General features: G+C 28.1%; 1 protein-coding gene across 1 annotated transcript; it reads right to left on the bottom strand.

Moving 5' to 3' along the window:
• Positions 1-223: 223 nt before the first annotated feature.
• Positions 224-2,803, bottom strand: LOC148204219 (protein BRASSINAZOLE-RESISTANT 1-like). The gene is made up of 2 exons (XM_088107324.1): positions 2,014-2,803; positions 224-1,310 (listed from the first exon to the last, which is right to left on the bottom strand). Exons 1-2 carry the CDS (start codon positions 2,254-2,256, stop codon positions 576-578), a joined length of 978 nt encoding a protein of 325 aa, XP_087963450.1. The 5' UTR covers positions 2,257-2,803; the 3' UTR covers positions 224-575.
• Positions 2,804-19,767: the final 16,964 nt, after the last annotated feature.

Here is a 19,767-nt window from a genome sequence, read left to right as displayed (position 1 = left end):
CTATTTAGAAGTTGGTTTTGTGATTCTGACAGACTAAAATCAGATTGGAATCAACTCCATCAAAGAAGACAATCTGATTGCATTGTTTTTTGCTAAACATGGATTTATGACCATTGTAATTGTTCTAGGAAGAAACTGTGCCAAAGTAACTATGCAAACACCGTACGTTTGGATAGATAGGAAGGGTGAGGAAAAAAGATGCAATATTAAACACAGTTAATCATATGAAATAAATTATGGATTCTGATTTTATTTGTTTATATTTTTAAAAACTTCAATCCTTTAAAATATAAATAAAATTGATATCATAAAAAGAATAAGTAAAATGAGAATCTTGGTTTGTAAATAACAGCGGTAATCATAAAGTGCCCTGACGTCTGATACTTGCCTATTCCAGTAGCAAGTATGTGATTACATAGGAACTGCTATTTGCAGCTAGAAAGCATCGCCATTTACTACCAATTACTTGAGTCTCGAGTTTCAACACCCCAATATTGAATGAACAATTGTAGGGTCTAACACGTCTTTGCCCTCTCAATTTGGCATAATCCGCACGAAACAGTTTTGCTTGCGGCCTAAGCAAGCGTCTTCCCGCTTCCAAGTGTGAGCTCCAAATCATCCAATCCACCTTCATGAATCCTCTCCCCAACCCAGGGCTTCACCTGCACTCCAAATTGGACTTCTGAGTTTCTCATCTCCTGGATACGGTTATCAGGGTGGTTAAGGTTGTGCTTGTGCTGCTGACTCGGAACAGGTTTGATAAAGTTCAAGGTGGGAGAGATGGGCACTGCAGAAACAGAAGGTCCAAATGCTTGGAAGTTCAACCACTGGCCAGACTCAACAGTGGAGGTATCAGACTCGTCACATTCGGGAATAGTGGGCGGGGCATGAAGGTGGCGGTGTGTGGGGCTAGCCGGGGCAGAAGCCGCAAAGAAAGGGTGGTTTTGATGGTGGTGGTGATGGTGGTTGAAGGATGATGCCATGGAGGCTTTGACAATGGAGTCCCATGTTGGGATTGGTTTGGGGTTTCTTGAAGTTGGCGAGGACAAAGGCGGGGTCACAGGGGCGCTATTTGATATCCTCAGAGGAGGGAGAGAAGCAGAGAACGAATGTCGAATATAGGGAATCAAATTTGACGCATTGTTGTCATCCAAACGAGAGGGGCTCGGGAAAGAGGAGGAGGAGGGGCTCACTTGGTAGGAAGGAATTGGACTCGGAAATGACGACGAGAGGGGACTCGGATTTTGCGATGAAAAAGGGGTGTTTCTGGTTGAGGTGCCAACACCATCTGCAAGTGGTGCCCTGCATCCCTATTTCACAAATATGATCATACCCACAAACCAAATCAGTACATACATAATTTGTACTATATATATATATATATATATATATATATATATATATATATATATATATATATATATATATATAAACAATAAGTGCAAACATACATAAATCTGCACTAGGCCTCCCAATTTTGCTCAATTACACCACCACACATTTGGTGTGGGCTTAAGATTTGCACCATTCACTCTTAGTAAAAATAGACTATGAAATCATTTTTTATTATATGCAAAATTTAACCAAAAAAATGTTTTAACTCAATCAAATTTCAAGTCAACATCAATTCTCCTATTTGTAAAACAAAACACACAAATTGCTCAACATCACCTTTATTCCAATTTGAAAGTGATTATTCTAGTTCTAATCAGTTAAGCATTTAATTCATAACTAAATGTGATATTATTTTTAACAATTAAGCATGAATCCAAGCAGACACATTCTATTGAGGAAATTTTTCCTTACTGGTTCATATATTACCTAATAGGACCAAAGTACAACATATTCTTCTCTCTCATTTACAGACACGAGTAAACAGATAGGTAAATTAAAAGAAGGAGGGAACTAACAGTGAGGCTTCATTGGAGCAGGATTTGAATCAAACAGTAAAAATCAGAAAAAGCTAGATCTCCTTAAAATTAAGCATGTTGAGAGGAAGAAAAAGAAAACTACCTTGCGATAGGTTGTACCATCTTCTTCAACAGTCCAACCAGCTTCGGCACAGAGAGCCTTCAAAACCTCGTTGTTGTCGCAATGTTTGGGCAAATTGTAGTTCCCCTGAGCGCGGAGGCCAGTGTATATCTTGGCTGCTATGGCTCTTCTTCGCCTCTCTCTCCTCCTGTTGTTCTCTCTTTCCCTCCAGGATGGTTTCCTCCGGTTGGCCACCGCAGCCGACGTTGCTCCGTCGGAAGTCATTGCTAGTTCCGCCAGTGTGTGGCACCCGATCTAAAGAAAGACAGAGAAGCTCACGAGGAATGCGGTGCTTCCACTTCTTGTTATTGTTGAAGAATAGAAGCTGTTCTCTCCTCTTAGAAGCTAGTTTGTGGGGATATTATAAGATGCGGAAACCCTCACCGAATATCTTGAACGCCACGCGTATCAGCACAGTTAAAGGATGAGGGCGTGATTGACAAGGTAGACGCGATAAAAGGCATGGTGGTGCGAAGGGTTTGTATAACATGTGCACTGCCTTTTGATCACCTAATTATTAGTGAGTGTGGGGCCCACACACGGTCTTAGCTCACCTCTACTGAAACTAAGGCGTTTCAAAGTGGTTATGGATGATGGCATGGCACAATGCATGATGTGATGCAGCTTCCGAATTTCGATGTTGTTGCCAAACGCTTTTGCCTTTGCCTTTTCTTTTTCTTCTCTCTCACCTTTTTCTTTTTTTTTCAGTTTCTCTTCTCAACTTTAACGTAACGGGTCAAACATTCAACACAAAGATGCGTTATATCACCATGCAGCGACCCGACCCGGATTCGGCGTGAAGAAGTTTGGCACAGGCATGAATATAACCATGTCCCCAACCCACTAAAGCATTGTCTATTTTTTGTTTTTTTCTTTCTTGTTTTTCTTCTCAGTATTAAATATTCCTTTTTCATTTTTGTGTGTGGTTGAATTCAATGCAATACAACCATTATTTTGTAATCACATTAAATTTTAATAAAATCTAATTATTAGTGGTCAGTTTTGTTTATATGAAATTATCTGATTTTTTTTACTTCAATTATTGATGAGTCCGCCCTTCCTAATACTGGAGATGAAAACTCTTGCACAATACTGAAATGCTAAAATACAAGTGGTGGATGGCAGGGCAAGTTGAATCCTTGTCGCATTATCTCTGCCAGGGAAATTATTACTACCAGAGAAAGTGAGACATTTTTTTTTAAATAAGATACTGTGAGAGAAAAATGAAAAAGGTGAAAAAACTGAGACAAGTAATTGATTTAGACACTTTGTTAAAATAGGTATTGTTTTAACTAAATAGGATTTACATAGTTATTGTAAAAGTCAATATCTTTAATTATGTAAGACTGCATGATTAAATGGGAATGTAAAAAGGTTCGTATTCTTGATGTGTTTCAATTAAGTTATAGAATTTTCTTCAAAAAACATTATAAAGTTTCTTAGATTAATAATAATGTATCAAAATTGTACTTACAGTTTTATTTGTATGCTTGTGCTTTAAATTTAAAATTTGATTCTGATTTATTAATACTGTGAAAGATTTCTTACATTGTGAAGAATGGTTACACAGAGCTTAATTGAGTATTTCAAAAGTTAATTATGTTATTACAGCAATGCACACAAAAAAATGTTAGGGTTAAGAGAAAGGCCAGATCTCTCAAAATATTTGAGTGTTTTATAAAACCAAAAGAAAAAAGTGTAAACATAACATTCAACGACTTTAAATCAATCAAATCTAAATTGATGCATTTGATGGAATATAAAACAAAATAATTTTTAAAAACAACTCATGAATATTTAGTATGTATTTCATAAAAAAAAAAACAGTTTAGAAAATACAGTTTTCTTAATATATTTATACATACAATATATATAATGTTCTAAAACTATTGTAAGTTAAACAATAATGAAAGTATTTGATGATGAATTTATAATTTAATGCATTTTTAATTATGTATTTAATTCTATGTATATTTTAATTAGTGCAACAGATATCATATGCCTATTTTGGGGTTTACTTGACAGTTATAAAAAAGTAGTATATTATACCATAGTAAAAAAATAAGCTTTTAGTTAGGACTGTAGTTCAAAAATCAGATTATGATTTTTTGAATAATTGTAATTTATTATTTTTTTTATTGTTTAAAATATTTTGTTTCTCTTAATTTTTTATTCTTAACTAAACAATTTGGAAAGAAATAGTCAAAAATATTAAAATAATCTAATTAATATACAAATTATGATTAAAAACATATATTAAAAGAAAGGTTAATTATGAAAATAAGATAAACAATATTTTTAGTTTAACAAGAGATTAAATTAAAAATACTAAAATTTTAAAGGAAACTTATTAAAGTTACATAAAAAAATTTATGGTATCCATTACTTATAGAAACGAAAAGTAAGTTCTATTCTTTTTTTCTAAACCCAAATAGAAATCTAAGGTGTTCTATATTTAAAATATTATATACCCATTGTTAATCTTATTATCTTCACAAATCCAAGAATACTATTTTGAACATGAATTTGAAAACGTTAATATATTATTGTGCTGTAATTTTGGTTTTATATGAGAAACATATCCTAATAATTAGTGTTAGAGTATGAAAAACAAAAGACTATATACTTATATTAGAGATCTTATGGGTTGGAAATCACTCAACATTCTGATTCGAATTTTGCAGAATATCAAGATAATTTGATATCCATTTCATTGTATATTTTCATGTTAATTAGTATTGTGGTTTCTATATTGTATTCTAACAACAATTGAAGATTAACAAAATCAAAACACATTGACATTTAATTTCTGGTTATCAAGTGAATAGTACAAAGTTGACAGATTTTCATAAAACATTTAGGAACAAACTTCATAATAGTAAATCTTGTTACCAAGGGACTTCCACCTCATGAGCATTTTATTCTCATGTACGAGTGTTTTACCGTTCAAGAAATTTTTAATTTGGTCGGAGTTAATTACTTTTATGTTTTTATGTTTCATGTTTGATTTTATGTATGCATACATTGACTTTTGGTTACATGCATATATGTTTCATGTTACTTAACACAAGGTCTTTCATGAGCTTTTAGCTCACATAAGTATTTTACAGTTTCAATGATCATTGGTTTAGTAGGAGTTAATTACTTTTTACGTATTATGTTTGATTTTTTGTATGCATACATTAACTTTTGGACATATTTGGTTATATACATGTATGTTATATTACTCAGATATTATACTTTGTATATTAAAGTTATTAAATTGATCGCACCAAAATAAATCATAACCAATTGAAAACAAATGTGTATAACTCACCTATATATAATTTTTGTGCTACACATTTTATTATTAGTCTATATTACTTGATTATGTTAACATCAGTGATTAATAATAAGTTTAATTAAATTAATTTTTATACTTAATCTTAAATGAAAAAGTAAATTTTACTCAATGGAATATAAAATAAATTTGAGTAAGACAATTCATTATTATCAAACTAGGTTTCCATATTCAACAAACCAATTATTATTATACGCAATTATATTTTACACAAATTTTATTTTAATGTAACATAATTTAATTTAATTATATTTATCAATTATAAAAGACATCATTAAAAATGGAATTTAAAAATAACGAAATAAACATTAAAAGATAGACGAGATAAAAAAAATTAAAATAGTTTTTGAAAAAAAAAACTCAACAGCATTATCGTATATATTAAAATAATTATCTTATTTATATAATATAAAACGAATATTAAAATATTTTAGTCAAACTATGTTTGGATTCACAATAGAGGGTAAAATGAGAAGGGAGAGAAGTGCAAAGAAACACTGTTTAATTTAGTTCATACACTTGGGAATGATTTTAATGGACAAGAATGAATTATGATTCATTCAATTGTTTTTTTTTAATTCTAATTTCATTTTCCTTCAATTTGGGATCAATTCGATGAGTAAGATTATGACATGTTAACTTTATTAGTATACATTTTTTCCCCAAGAATAATATATTTAAAATATAAAAGAAGGTATACGGAAATTAAAATGTTATAGTTCATTTAACTCCATATTTTATTTTCAAATAACATAATGATATTTTTTTTTATTTTATTGCAAATTATCCCATTATATCTTGATCCGTATTTGTGAATTTGTACAATGGTGGGAACCAACTAAAGACACCCTGTAACCAACAAAATCCTAAGATGGTGATGAACAGATAGGGTGAACATGTTTGGAAAGATAAATATTCTAATGATGTTTTTTTTATAATAAAGAAAAGAGAGAAACGTGAAATAAGAAATATTTCATAAGAGCTAAGTCAAAATAAATATATTATAAATAAATAATATAATTATTCATGGGTAATGATATTTCCCAGATTCTTTAGTAGCATAAAACCCAGCTTGTGTTTTAGTAGTCGAACTTCACATCCACTCTCTCAGCAGAAAACAGTGTTTATGCTGTCACAGACATTTTTTTTATTCCTTCCAACTGCACCTTTTCATGCTAATATGCTGTTAAGTTTGATTTTCCTTCATAAAAAATATGCAATGTCTAGGTTAATTAGCATGAAAAGAAAAGATCTCAGACTTCACAGTTCGCAGCTCATGATTCCCCATGCAACATACTATGCTGCATTTAACATGGAAATTTACCTTTTCACGTGCTTCAATCCTCGTCCCCATCAAAATAGTTTGGCACTGAAGCAAATAGAAAACTTTATATCATATAAATTGTTAAGGAAAAATAAAATTAAAACCTAATTATATGTATGTATACGAAAAAAAAAAGAAATGAAACATAAAAGAAAAAAAACCAAAGAAAAAAAACCGAAGAAAAAAAACCGCCGTTGACAGGGGTCGACCCCGGCCATCCGCGTGACAGGCGGAAATACTCACCACTATACTACAACAACCTTCTTGATTGATACTTCGAATAAATTTTATATCTAAAGGTAACCAATTGTTATTTGGTGTTGCTTTTTAATTAAATTTGAAATTTGATAATATGAAATTTATTTAATAAAATATAAATAATTGAAGTGAAACTCTAAATTTAATTAAAAAACAAGTAAACTGTGCATGTAAATTATGATACTTTGAGTAAGTTTTGCCTTAAAGTTGAAATCTTAAATACTAAACTCCAAAGAGTAGCAAACATAAGAGATTTTTACATCTGTTTTATTGAATGAATATATCTAACATTAAAGAGATTGTATTGCCTATGATTCTTCAAACTGATTAGAAGTGATAAGATTTGATTTCTAATAATATACTCGAAAATTTTAAGATGTGACAGTGAAGACGAGATGAGTCCATTAATTATAGTGTAAAGTAATTTTGGACTGAAAAAAGTATCAATAGCAGCTGTTTACCCGTTTTGGCTCTTACTGGGATACAGAGATATTGGATTTTAAGAACAATGTTTTTTCTTTTTACCACATCTTCGTCTTCCTTTCCCTTATATTTTCCTCTAATTTTCTTGTGTTTTTATCTTTTTAACGATTAAATTTCTTCCATAGATAGACTGTGAAAGATAAAACAGCATAAACTAAAAAAAAATCAGTAAATTTTCATATTCTTTTAAATAAAAATATTATTGAAAACAAAATTGCACCAAATTTTGCAAACAAAATCCGTAATATTATATATATATATATATATATATATATATATATATATATATATATATATATATATATATATATATATATATATTCAACTCGAATCTCACATGTACTTCAAAAAATCATACATCCAATTTAAAGAATATTGTTGGTCTTAACTAAATCAAGTTATCTCATCCTCAACATTTATACAAATAAATGACTAAATTAGATATTCAATGTTATATGTAATCAACATAATCATATTTTTGTTTGTCTACCTTCATAAATTTGTCACAGTTGAATGCACTAAATTATCTGTTATGTAGTACATAAATGCTATTTCTCATTTTAACTTATTAAAACATCTTTAATTCTTTGTATAGTATAAAAAACTTGTATTATTTTTATTTGATAATTATTTTCAAATTTTTTCAGGACACACGTTTCATTACTTATTACTCTCTTATATAATTATTTGATCTTTATAAAGTGTTTTTTTTTATACTTTAATCTTATATTTATATAATATTTTTCTTTATATTTATGTTAGATAAATAAAAGATGTGTATCATTTTAACAATTAATACTTGTTTGTTGTATCATGTTTTCTTTGTTGTCTTTTACTTTTTGTAAAAAATATTATTTAACTGATATTTGAAAGAAATGTTTACAAACAGAAATGAGCATACATTTTATCTTATAAGAATGAGGGCAAGACAAAAAATTTATATTTAGCGGGTATGATGTTGAAAAAAAATTACTTTAAAATTTTATTTAAAAAATAAAAATAAATAGTCATACTCACACCTGATCCATTATCTTCTTAATACATTTGTAGTATAATTTAAATAGCCCAAGATAAAAAAAAAAAAAACAGTGGAGCTACACTATTTTTGCAGTAACGTAAAGTTACATAAAACTATAAAAAAACAAATAAAAAAAAGAATAAATTAATAAAGTATTCTCGTGTCAAAATAAGTAATTTTTGTCATTAAATAAGCATAAAAAACAATACAATAATTTTATTATAAATACAACTGTGTATACCCTATTATAAATATTAAACAATGTTACAAATAATTTATTTTTAAATATTGATCGTAACAGAAAGATATTATTGCATCATAATTAAAATAATAGAAAGTAAAATATTTTTCAAAATTTTAAAAATAATGTTTAAATGTATTTATTTCTCTTATATAAACATAGATATAGATATACACTAACAAGTACCTCCGTGTGTATTCAGAAAAAGAAAAAATAATTTTAAATTGTATGCTCAGTTGAAAAACTTAAACCTGGTAGATAACGACAATAATTTAAAACAAAGTGAAATTTTCATTTGAATCTGATTTGAAAACGTTGTTTGACATCAATTTAGGATTAACTATCCAATAAATAAGTGATGAGAACATAACTTGAGAAATAGAGATAAGAGTGTATCCACTTATATGATGAAAATTGCAAGAATAATAGTTTTCCAAATTTGAAATTGAGTGTGGTGAATATAAGCTATCTTTCTTCCGTGACTGACTTTAAATTATCAAACTTATATTTTGAATTTACCACCATTTATAGCTGTGGTCAGCTTCTCGATGATTATAAATAATTAAATAATGATATTTTGATAATATTTTTAAAAATATTTTAATATTATTTATGTATTATTTATGATTAATTTTAAAATTATTTTATAATTAATAATAATAATTATAAATATTAATATGAATCAATCATAGATAACACGTAAATAATATTAAAATATTATTAAAGTATTTGGAATACTTAAATGAGAGAGACTACAAAATAATATATTTATTTTTTGTTTTTTCTATTAAATAGGGTTAAGTTAAGTTATTATTTTAATTTATGTTATGATGATAAATTGTGTGTGCAGTGGAAAATAAAGGAAAATCCGTGAAAAATGGTAGGCAGGGACAGAGGGAACAAGAAAGTTGTTGGAAAGTGGGTCCGAGGTGTTTGTTTTGTCGAGTTTTGCCATTAGTTGTGTTGGTTTGAACCATTCCTTGGCAAAGATCATGCACCTGTCTCTTTCGTACTCATTACACGTGTCTCTATCTCACACCATTCATTCTTTCTAAATATCTTGTTGCTTCTTTCTCACCTATTATCTTCACACACCCACTTCTTCGTTCCATCAACTCCATACTTAATGCATTATTACATTATTAGGACATGCTTCTCTGCCACCACTATTTTTCTATATATTAAATAACACACCAATTAAAATTATTTTAGATTTTATTGTTTTTTTTTATTTACTAGTTAATCAAAAAATATTCTTAACCAAATTAATCTAAATGTATGTTAACTCCCCAATACTCTTTCCTTTCTTTAAACTGACAACTAATATATATAATTTTGAGTTCTATAAACAGAAATTACTTATATAATCTATATTCTTAATTTTATTAATAAAGAGGATTGACTTTTTTTATATATATAATTTTTTTTCGATTTTATTTTTTAGTAGCTAATTTTATTGTTTAAAATGATTATTCTTAATAATAAAACAATGTTTTCCAGTTTTTTTAATAATATTTTTTAAAATTTAAATAAAAGTTATTTTTTAATTGTATTTTTTAGTAACTCTTTTTTAAAATTCATAATCAAAAAACTGTTTACGCAAAAAAAAATTACTAATAAGAAAAAACTATAAAAAGTATTTTTAATTATTTTTTTATGAAAAATATTTCATGATTTATTTATGATTTTTATTTTAATAATTAAAAAAAAATTAAATTTAATATAAATTTTTTGTATAATACAAGAGTGTTGTAGACGTTCGTAATAATACACTTGTTTTCACTAATAATTATAATAACCAGATATATTAGCAATTTCCATTATTCTCTTTTGTAATTTGTTTAAATAGATATGTGTTTCTTATAGTTTTATTAGTCATATAAGAAATAAGATATTTAAATATAATATTAAAGTAATGTTGTGATAACAGGTTTTTATTAAATCAAACATTTTTTATAGTTCAACTTACTTATTACCTAATGTGTGTAATTATTTTATTTATTTTTACTTTAGGTTATAATCTTTTTTATTAATGGCTAGTTTTTACATTCCCGCTTTTCACTATATTTGAATTTATTCTTTATTTGTTTACAGAGAAGAAATATTCTTTACATATTGTTATTGATAATATCAATAACTCAGTGAAATAATAATATAATAATAAAAATAATTAAATTTGTAGCTGTTGATAAATGTAGATATTTTTAATTAAAATTAAAAATAAAGTGTAAACAAAAATATATTAAATAAGGGTAAACAAATCAAACTAAAAACCCATATATAATTTTAGGAGAATGCGAAACAAGAGTATTGACTTTTTTTTTTATCTTTCTCTCTGTTTTGTTTATTCTCATTCATCTAAAAGCTACTTATTATATTAACCACAAAATTGCATAATTTATATTGACGTAAGTAACACATTTAACAAAAATATTCACACTTCATTAAAAAATATAATTTTTTTAATAGCTAGTAAAAAAATTATTATAAATTTAATTAAAATACGTAAATTTATCATAAATTTAAAACTTTATTAAACTTAATAATAATATTATTGTATAACTTATTTACAGTGGAATGCAATAACAATAACTCTGTTGATCATATAAAAAATATACGTTCTAAATTATGATAAAAGGATTAAAAAATATATTAACTTTAGTTACATTATAGTATTATGAAATTAAGTTTTTAATTTATTTTACAAGTTTTCTAATCAACTAATAATAATCTCAAATTTTGGTTTAGAGACGTAATTTTGGATGCTTTAGTCTTTGTTTGATTGGGTGACTGCTCAGTTAAATTTTTTTTGGGGGTACAAATAGTAAGAGATTCACTTGACTCTCCTTGTTATAGTTTTGACCATTCCAGATGAAAAAAAAAATAACAAAAAGTTAAATCTTCTTCCAAATAATTATCCTAATTCATTTGTACTTATTTTATAATTATGATATTAGCATATATAAGAAATGCTAAAAAAATTCATTTTCTTTCCTTTCAATTTCTTTTGTATGAAATAATTAAAAAATCAATTTAATATCTTATTTTTCTCTTAGTCATGTATTATGCTAAAAGTATCATAAATAGATACTGAAATATCAACCTTAAATGTTTTTAATAGGAAAAAAATATTAGTCAATAAAAAGGTTTAGAGCCTACATTTCAAAAAGTGAAATTTTATCTTAAGAATAATTGTTTCTCACTTAGAAATCTGTAATTACGGATGGATTTATGATAACATTATATTATAACATTACTTTTATTTAGTAATTACGTAACTTATTTTAATACATCAATTATATGACCATTATACAAGGTACTCTGTTACAGGTCTGATTCGTTCTAAGCTTTTGGATTTGTGTTCACATTCGTAATAATATTTATATATTAATTGAACAAGTAAAATGTTCAATTCATAACTTCACAGTTAATTAACTTATTTTTTATTTATATAAAATAATCCAAGTAGTTCAATGTTTTATTTTTATATATTAATTTAATTTTTTATAATAAATATAATTTATTTTTCGTGAATAGTAATTTTTATTATAAAATTTAATGTGGTTCTTTAAATTTTATATTATTTACTTTGTAATATATTTTTACGTTTTAAAATAATTTATGGTCTGTGAGAAGAGAATACAATATACTATATTCATCAAATTTTTTTATATTTACTTTTTGTTGACCCGTGCTAGCATGATGTGTATGTTGTAATAAATTGTCTCTTTATTTTATCCTTTTCATAAAATAGTTTTAAATTGTGAGAGTTAGAGTATCTTTCTATCCCTTAATAAAAAAATGATAGATGTTTGATATTTGTTTTTCAAAAGTTTTTTTTGGTAAATCATAAAATGTTTGAAGACTTTTCATGTTAAAAATCAGATAGACGTTATATATATATATATATATATATATATATATATATATATATATATATATATATATATATATATATATATAACCTTGCTAGATCTTCTTCTAATATCAACTAATTAAAACTCAATAAGAACAAATCCAATAAAAACAAATTTGATATTAAATTTAGAGAACAATATTGATCTCACACTAAAAAATAAATAAAAAGGTGAGTATAAATCATAAGATGGATTATTATTATTAGAAAGTGAGTTTTTAAGTTTAACTCATCTCCACAAAATCGGCTTGTAAGGTGAGGTTTGCACCTCACTTATATATTATAAATTGACCTTATTTCTAGTTGATGTGGGACTTCCAACACACTCCCTTCACGCCGAGATATAGACATTTCGTGCGTGATAGTAGAAATTAGGTGGTCCGATAATGGTCCGATTGCGGGTGGAATAGAAGAATAGGATGCCCATTTAGAACTCGCTAGGATAGGCTCTAATACCATGTTAAGAAGTGGGCTTTAAGCCTAACTCAACCCCACAAAACCGGCTTGTTGGATAAATGTCATGGATCAAGAAACTGCAACTTTAGAAAATACCAAAACTTGGGTTTTGACTGATCTACCTTGTGGAAAGCAACCTATCGAATGTAAATGGGTATACAAAATAAAGAGGCATGCTGATGGAAGTATTGAACGATACAAGGCAAGGTTAGTAGCCAAAGGCTACACACAACAACAAGGTTTAGATTACTTTGAGACTTTTTCACCTGTTGTCAAACTCATAACAATAAGATTGGTTCTGACTTTAGCAGCTTCTAAACATTGGTATTTACATCAACTAGATGTAAATAATGCTTTTTTACATGGGGATCTAGATGAAGAAGTATACATGTCTCTTCCTCTTGGGTACAAAACAGAAAAACCATAGCAAGTTTGCAAGTTGCTGAAGTCTTTATATGGACTCAAGCAGGCCTCTAGACAATGGAATTACAAGTTGACAACTACTTTACTTTCCTTGGGTTATACAATCAAAATCATATTATTCACTTTTTGTCAAAAGTGATTATGCTCATATCACCATCTTACTTGTTTATGTAGGTGATATAGTCTTGGCAAGTGATGACATCCAGGAAATCCAAACTCTGAAGACTCTATTGAATGCAAAGTTCAAGATTAAAGATCTAGGCCAAATCAAGTATTTTCTGGACTTAGAAATCGCAAGATCTCAACAGGGCATTAATTTTTCACAAAGGAAGTATGCTCTAGAGTTACTAGAAGATGCAGGATTGTTGGGATATCAACCTGTTTCTACTCCCATACAGTCAGGCACAAAATTTTTCAAGACAGAAGGGAAACTCTATTCAGATGTGCATGCCTATAGAAGACTTCTTGCCAGGTTATTATATCTAACCAACACGAGACCAGATTTATGTTTTGTTGCTAGTACTCTCAGTCAATTTCTTTTCAATCCTTTGGAAAAACACTATGTAGCAGCAATAAGGATCCTGAGATATATCAAGAACAATCCAGGACAAGGGTTATTCTTTCCCTCCAACACAGAACATGCTCTCAAGGCTTTTAATGATTCTGATTGGGCTGCTTGCCCTGACACTAGAAGGTCTGTGACTGGTTTTAATGTGTTCTATGGTGCATCCTTAATCAGCTGAAAATCCAAGAAGCAAGGTACTATATCTAGATCATCAACCGAAAAGCCTCAACTTCCACAACATGTGAAATTCAATGGCTTTTGTATTTGCTCCATGATTTGAAACAGCCTCTACCACAACCAGTTCCTCTGTTTTGTGACAATCAATCTGCTATACAAATTGCACAAAATCCAGTCATGCATGAAAGGACAAAGCATATTGAAATTGATTGTCATCTCATAAGGGATAAAGTTCAAGCTGGTGTAATTAAGCTCCTGCCCATTTCTACTTCAGCCCTACGCCTAACTTGTAGACATTCATACTAAAGCTATGCATCCAACACAATTTCAATCTTTGTTGTCCAAGCTGAGCATTAAGGGTATATATGTTGCAGCTTGAGGGAGACTTTGGATTTAATTTATTTTCCTTTCATATGTGTGCATTTATGTTCATATATTTATATTCCGTTTTTATATTGTTTTAAACAGCTATATATATCAATTGTACTCTCTCCTTATTATGAAATAAGATACATAATTTTCATCCTTTCTTTTCTTCTAACAATTATACTCATTTAAATAAGATAAAAAATTGGATTTTTATTATAAATCATAACTCCACAAAATTCTTTTCTCACGAAAAACCTAAATTTTCTTATAAAATTTATATATATTTCAATTGCATTAAAAGTATATAATTTTATAAGATGAGTTACACAAAACTCTTTATATTATAAGATAATTACACAAAAATAATATTTATTACTCGTTAATGTTATATTTAATAATTATTATAAGAATGATTATTTTTTATATTTTCACTAAAATTATAAAAATTATAATAAAACTATAAAAAAAACTATAAAGACCTTTCGTGATTTTTGACAACGCGACATGAAGTCCAAACTCAATATCAAATAAAAGTCCAAGACCCAATACAAGTCTTAAGAGGATCCATGACAAAAGTAAAAACTAAATTGACTCAATAAACTTTACAATAGATAGTGGTTAATCTAATCAAGGCGTAGTTACATAATGAGACCCAACATGTGAAAGTGTTATTCACATGTATTATTTGTTTGGAATGAGAAGAGAATATTCAATTGTTACATTCTAAATAAAAGACCTAAAAGCTTTTTTGTGTTTTTTTTTTCTGTTTTGTAAAAGGAGTATAGATAATTTTGTGAAGGAAAGGGAGAGGCAAAATGTTTTAGCATCATATGAAGTGAGACATTTTCTCATGTGATTTCTTCCTAAAGCATTTTGATCTTATCAATAATTTGTATTTATTGTGAATGCTTATTAAACCTCATTGTTCGTGGCATTTTTTTTATGTATTTTCATGTCTATTATGAGTTTTATAAGTTATAATTTGTGTTTTCCAATTCTCTGATGGTATGATTAATTCTTAATAATATAATTATCTTAATCTCATACCTATTCATATTTGTAAATATTATTGATATTATGAGTGACTTCCAAGCCCTAATTAGGTCCAAAATATATTGAGACTAAGAATAATTCTCATCATTTGTGTCTTTAATTTTAGGGTTAAATATGTTTTTCTTAACTATCAAGCGATTTTGGGTTTAGTCTCTATTCGAAAGTTTTGTTCATTTTAGTTCTTTTAGTTTTGAAACTCTTATAATTAGTTCTTAAAATTGGACGACATTAACTTTTATTTGATGTGGCAAACGGCGAGCCCACGTTTGATACTAGCTTCCCTTTTTACTTTCTGTCACATTGCTTTTCTTTTTAAAAATCAGATTAGGTGACTGCATTAGGGTTCTTAACTTACTTTTTTTTCAATTACAACGCTCTTGTCCCTCATCACCAGCTACGTCATCTCCAAGCCCAATTCCCCCCTCAAGCTTCTCTAGTGCACGCGCACTGTCCACGAGATGGAGAAGATGTTTGCCAAGCTCCGCCTTCTCCACGACTACCAGCTCCTGCACCTTAGTCCTGTCGCACAGATTCTCGCCTCGGGTTGTCCTCTCGGAAGAATCTATCCGTCAATTCAAGAGTTCTTGCGGCAGAGAATCACGACTCCGTGGATGCTGGCTGTCGAAAGCTGATCGCCTCTTAGGTCCGGGCGCTCGCCACGGAGAACCCCTTTGTGTTGTCGTGTGAGTTCTTCGAGCAGTATGAGAGGGCGGGGTCGTCCGCAGTTTTGCGTCCCGGGGTTTATACTCTCCAGGTTTAGGTGTTTCTTTCCTGATTGGGAAATATTTTAAATTTATAGTGGTTTGAGTGGGCGAAAAGGGATTTGGATTAAGGATTTGAATATTGACTACATTTGTGATCTCATTTTGATACTTGGTATTTTGGACAAATGTGGTCAATGCAGCTGCAATTACTGTGTGATGATGTTGGGTACCAAAAACCTTAATTTTATGGTCAAAATCGCCGCTGTGGACGGAGTTATTGTTTGAAGTTATTGAAAAAAAAGTAAGTTAAGAACCCTAATGCTAATCCAAAACGTGACAATCACTTAATCTCGTTTTTAAAAAGAAAATCAACGTGGCAAAGAGTAAAAAGGAAGTTGGCATCAAACGAGAACTAGTCGTTTGCCACGTCAAATAAAAATTGACGCCTTCCAATTTTAAGGACTAATTATAAGAGTTTCAAAACTAAAAGGACTAAAATGAACAAAACTTTCGAATAAAGACTAAAACCAAAATCGCTTGATAGTTAAGGGACTAAAAACATATTTAACCCTTGATTTTATATGTTTACTATTTTTTTTTGTTTTCTATTGTTTTTCAGTTATAAAACTTGTTTGTTGTTTCTAATACTTTTAAAGTATTATTCAGGAACTACAAGTTTGTCAATAAACATTATTTTTATGTTTCTTTGATAAGAAAAAATAACTACATTGTAAGTAAATATCACATATACCTTGAAGAATTTTCTCCAGACTTTGAGAAACATATATTCTAAATTGCCTGTGTTTCAGATATGAGATGAAGTCTTCTTGTCTAAGTTATCGATTTTCAACTGGTCGCTCACAACCGAAGTTCAACTAAAGTCTTGTTTGTCAAACACTGATTGTACTTGTCCAATGTCATTCATGTCAGATTATAAGAAGAATATTTCTGTAACTAATATGTAATATATCTTTTTACCTCAAACTATTATTTATAAATTTTGTGATGAATTTATTTTATTAAGGTTGACTTAAATCCAAACCAAATATGATTATTTGTTATTTAACTTTTAAATAGGATGGTTTTTAAGTTAATTTGTTTGAGTTCAATGGATTGTCTCCATAATATTTAAACTGATTCAATAAGATTCACCGTTATTGACTGAAAAAGTATAATATACTTGTAAGATATTATCATTACTTTACATAAATAGGTTATTGGTTTTTATATTCTTTTATTTCAAACATATTGTAAAATGATTATATTTTCAAGTGATATTTTTTTAAAATTTTGTTTTAGGAATCTCAATATCGTATACATGTTAACAAATGGGCTTCTAAATGATTTAAAATATATGATGATACTTGAATGTATGATGATGATCTCTAATGGAATAATAAAGATACATACAACTTTTATATTAGTTGATACTATTGAATCAATATGAATGTCATGATGTATCCTTTACAAAAACACGCAAGATAAATATTTATTGAACTCATTAATTATAACAGTAATATTAAGTTGTTTTCTATACACTATAATATCATTGACCTTTTCATGTATAGGATTTATAACATTAGCAACAACCAACTCATTATTTACACTATGACTATACATAAAGAGCACAATGATGGGTTCCAATGTAATAACTGACCAAAACGTTTTAATTTTATACTGAAAATAGATTAATAAAAGAAAACCACTGAAAGGTTAATTAAACATGATAGATGCATGGTAAAGATGAATTGTGGATTAATCTTGTGAAAGATAAATGTAGTTCAATACAAACCATTGTTTATATCTAAAATTCACCCCAAATACAGTTTATAATACCAATATTACTTTTCGTAACCATTTGTAATTATTATTACAATTTCACTATTTTATGTTATTCTAAAAGTTAACTATTCATTATCATATTTTAAAATAAAATTAAATTCTCTACATTTATGTAAACAATTAAGTGTTTACTGAAAAAATATATCATGAAATTTTCAAAAAGGGATCGATCAAATTAAATATTTGAACAGTGAAGAAACTTTATTTAATAATTAAATAGTTAAATGAACTCAACTAATCATCCAAAATTAAAATAACAATGTCAAGATCAAAATTGTGCTTACAAATTGTAAAGGTGTTAGATTTCCTCCATGGTTGAGAATCCTAGATAATGATGATAATGCTAGTTAGCTTGTAATCTTTTGTAAACAATGTATTTGGTTATAGGTGTCTCGGATATTTATTATAAGAGTTGTTTCACATTTGAAGTCTTAGGTTTATTTTGCAACTCGTGCTGTCTTGTTCACGTTTCATGTTACTTTTGTTGTTGTAGTATATAATTAGCTGAATTGAATATGGTTAAATATTTTAATTTATGTTATCAAATACAAAATTTATATATATTTTTATTTTAATACCTTTTTCATAGTAAACAATATATTTTTATAACAAATAATAAACAATTTAATTTCTAAGTTTTTTTTTCCAATTGTTATAGTTGGAATGCATATTTGTTTTTGCATGATACTTAACTTGAGGATTATAAAAAAACCACATTATTGATAATATTATTTAAAAACAAAATTGTGTACCTTGATCTGCATGTTCATAAATCTACAATTATATAGACATATTAATTTACCAGCAAATTAACTCATCTTTTTTGTATTTTTTTTAATTAATCATGAGACAAAGGAAAAGAGACAAATTTACACATATTATTAGTCTTACAAAAGGAAGAGTGTATGTGAAAATTAATTACAAAAGAAGAAATGTGAGCATACATATAAGTCTTGATATGGTTTAAATAGAAGAAAGAATTTTTCTCATATTTTTATTAATCAAATTAATATATTATGATAAAATATTTTGAATGCATGAAAATAATAATGCTATGCTCTTATAATGGGTTCTCGAAGCTATCACCCAGATGAAAAAAATAAAACTTAAATAAAGATACTAACACAGAGATCCATAAAATAGAAATCCAAACACAAGTTTCAAATCTCAACTGCGAATCAAAATACTGTGTAAAATGCTTCATAGCAATTCGGCCATAAAGGAAGGTTAGAACCCTAATCCTCGATCCGCACCAATTGCTGAAACTTTACCGCTACTGCAACAATTTATTTTGACGAATAACATTAAGGAGATTCAGTTCAGAAAATCTGTGTGTAATACCACTAACACCGTTCTCTTTGCTGTAATAAATAATAAATGATGAATTTCAATTGATCAGACAGTATATCATCTCACCACACGGAATTTTCTTGGTTTCAGTAAAAGGTATTAGCACAGCTTACCGAACAAGATCTGAATTCAAACGGGGATTCGCTTAGACTGTGACTACCACAATGAACGATTAAGCTGCATCCAGCTAAGGTTTCAGTGAAAGAGATTCAGTCCA

The sequence above is a fragment of the Vigna umbellata genome, chromosome 2 (assembly GCF_029865625.1).
Source record: "Vigna umbellata cultivar VRB3 chromosome 2, Vumbellata_1.0, whole genome shotgun sequence".
In the NCBI taxonomy this organism is placed as follows: Eukaryota; Viridiplantae; Streptophyta; class Magnoliopsida; order Fabales; family Fabaceae; genus Vigna; species Vigna umbellata.
Note: the sequence above shows the minus strand (reverse complement) of the source record. Positions and strands in the feature narration are given on the sequence as shown.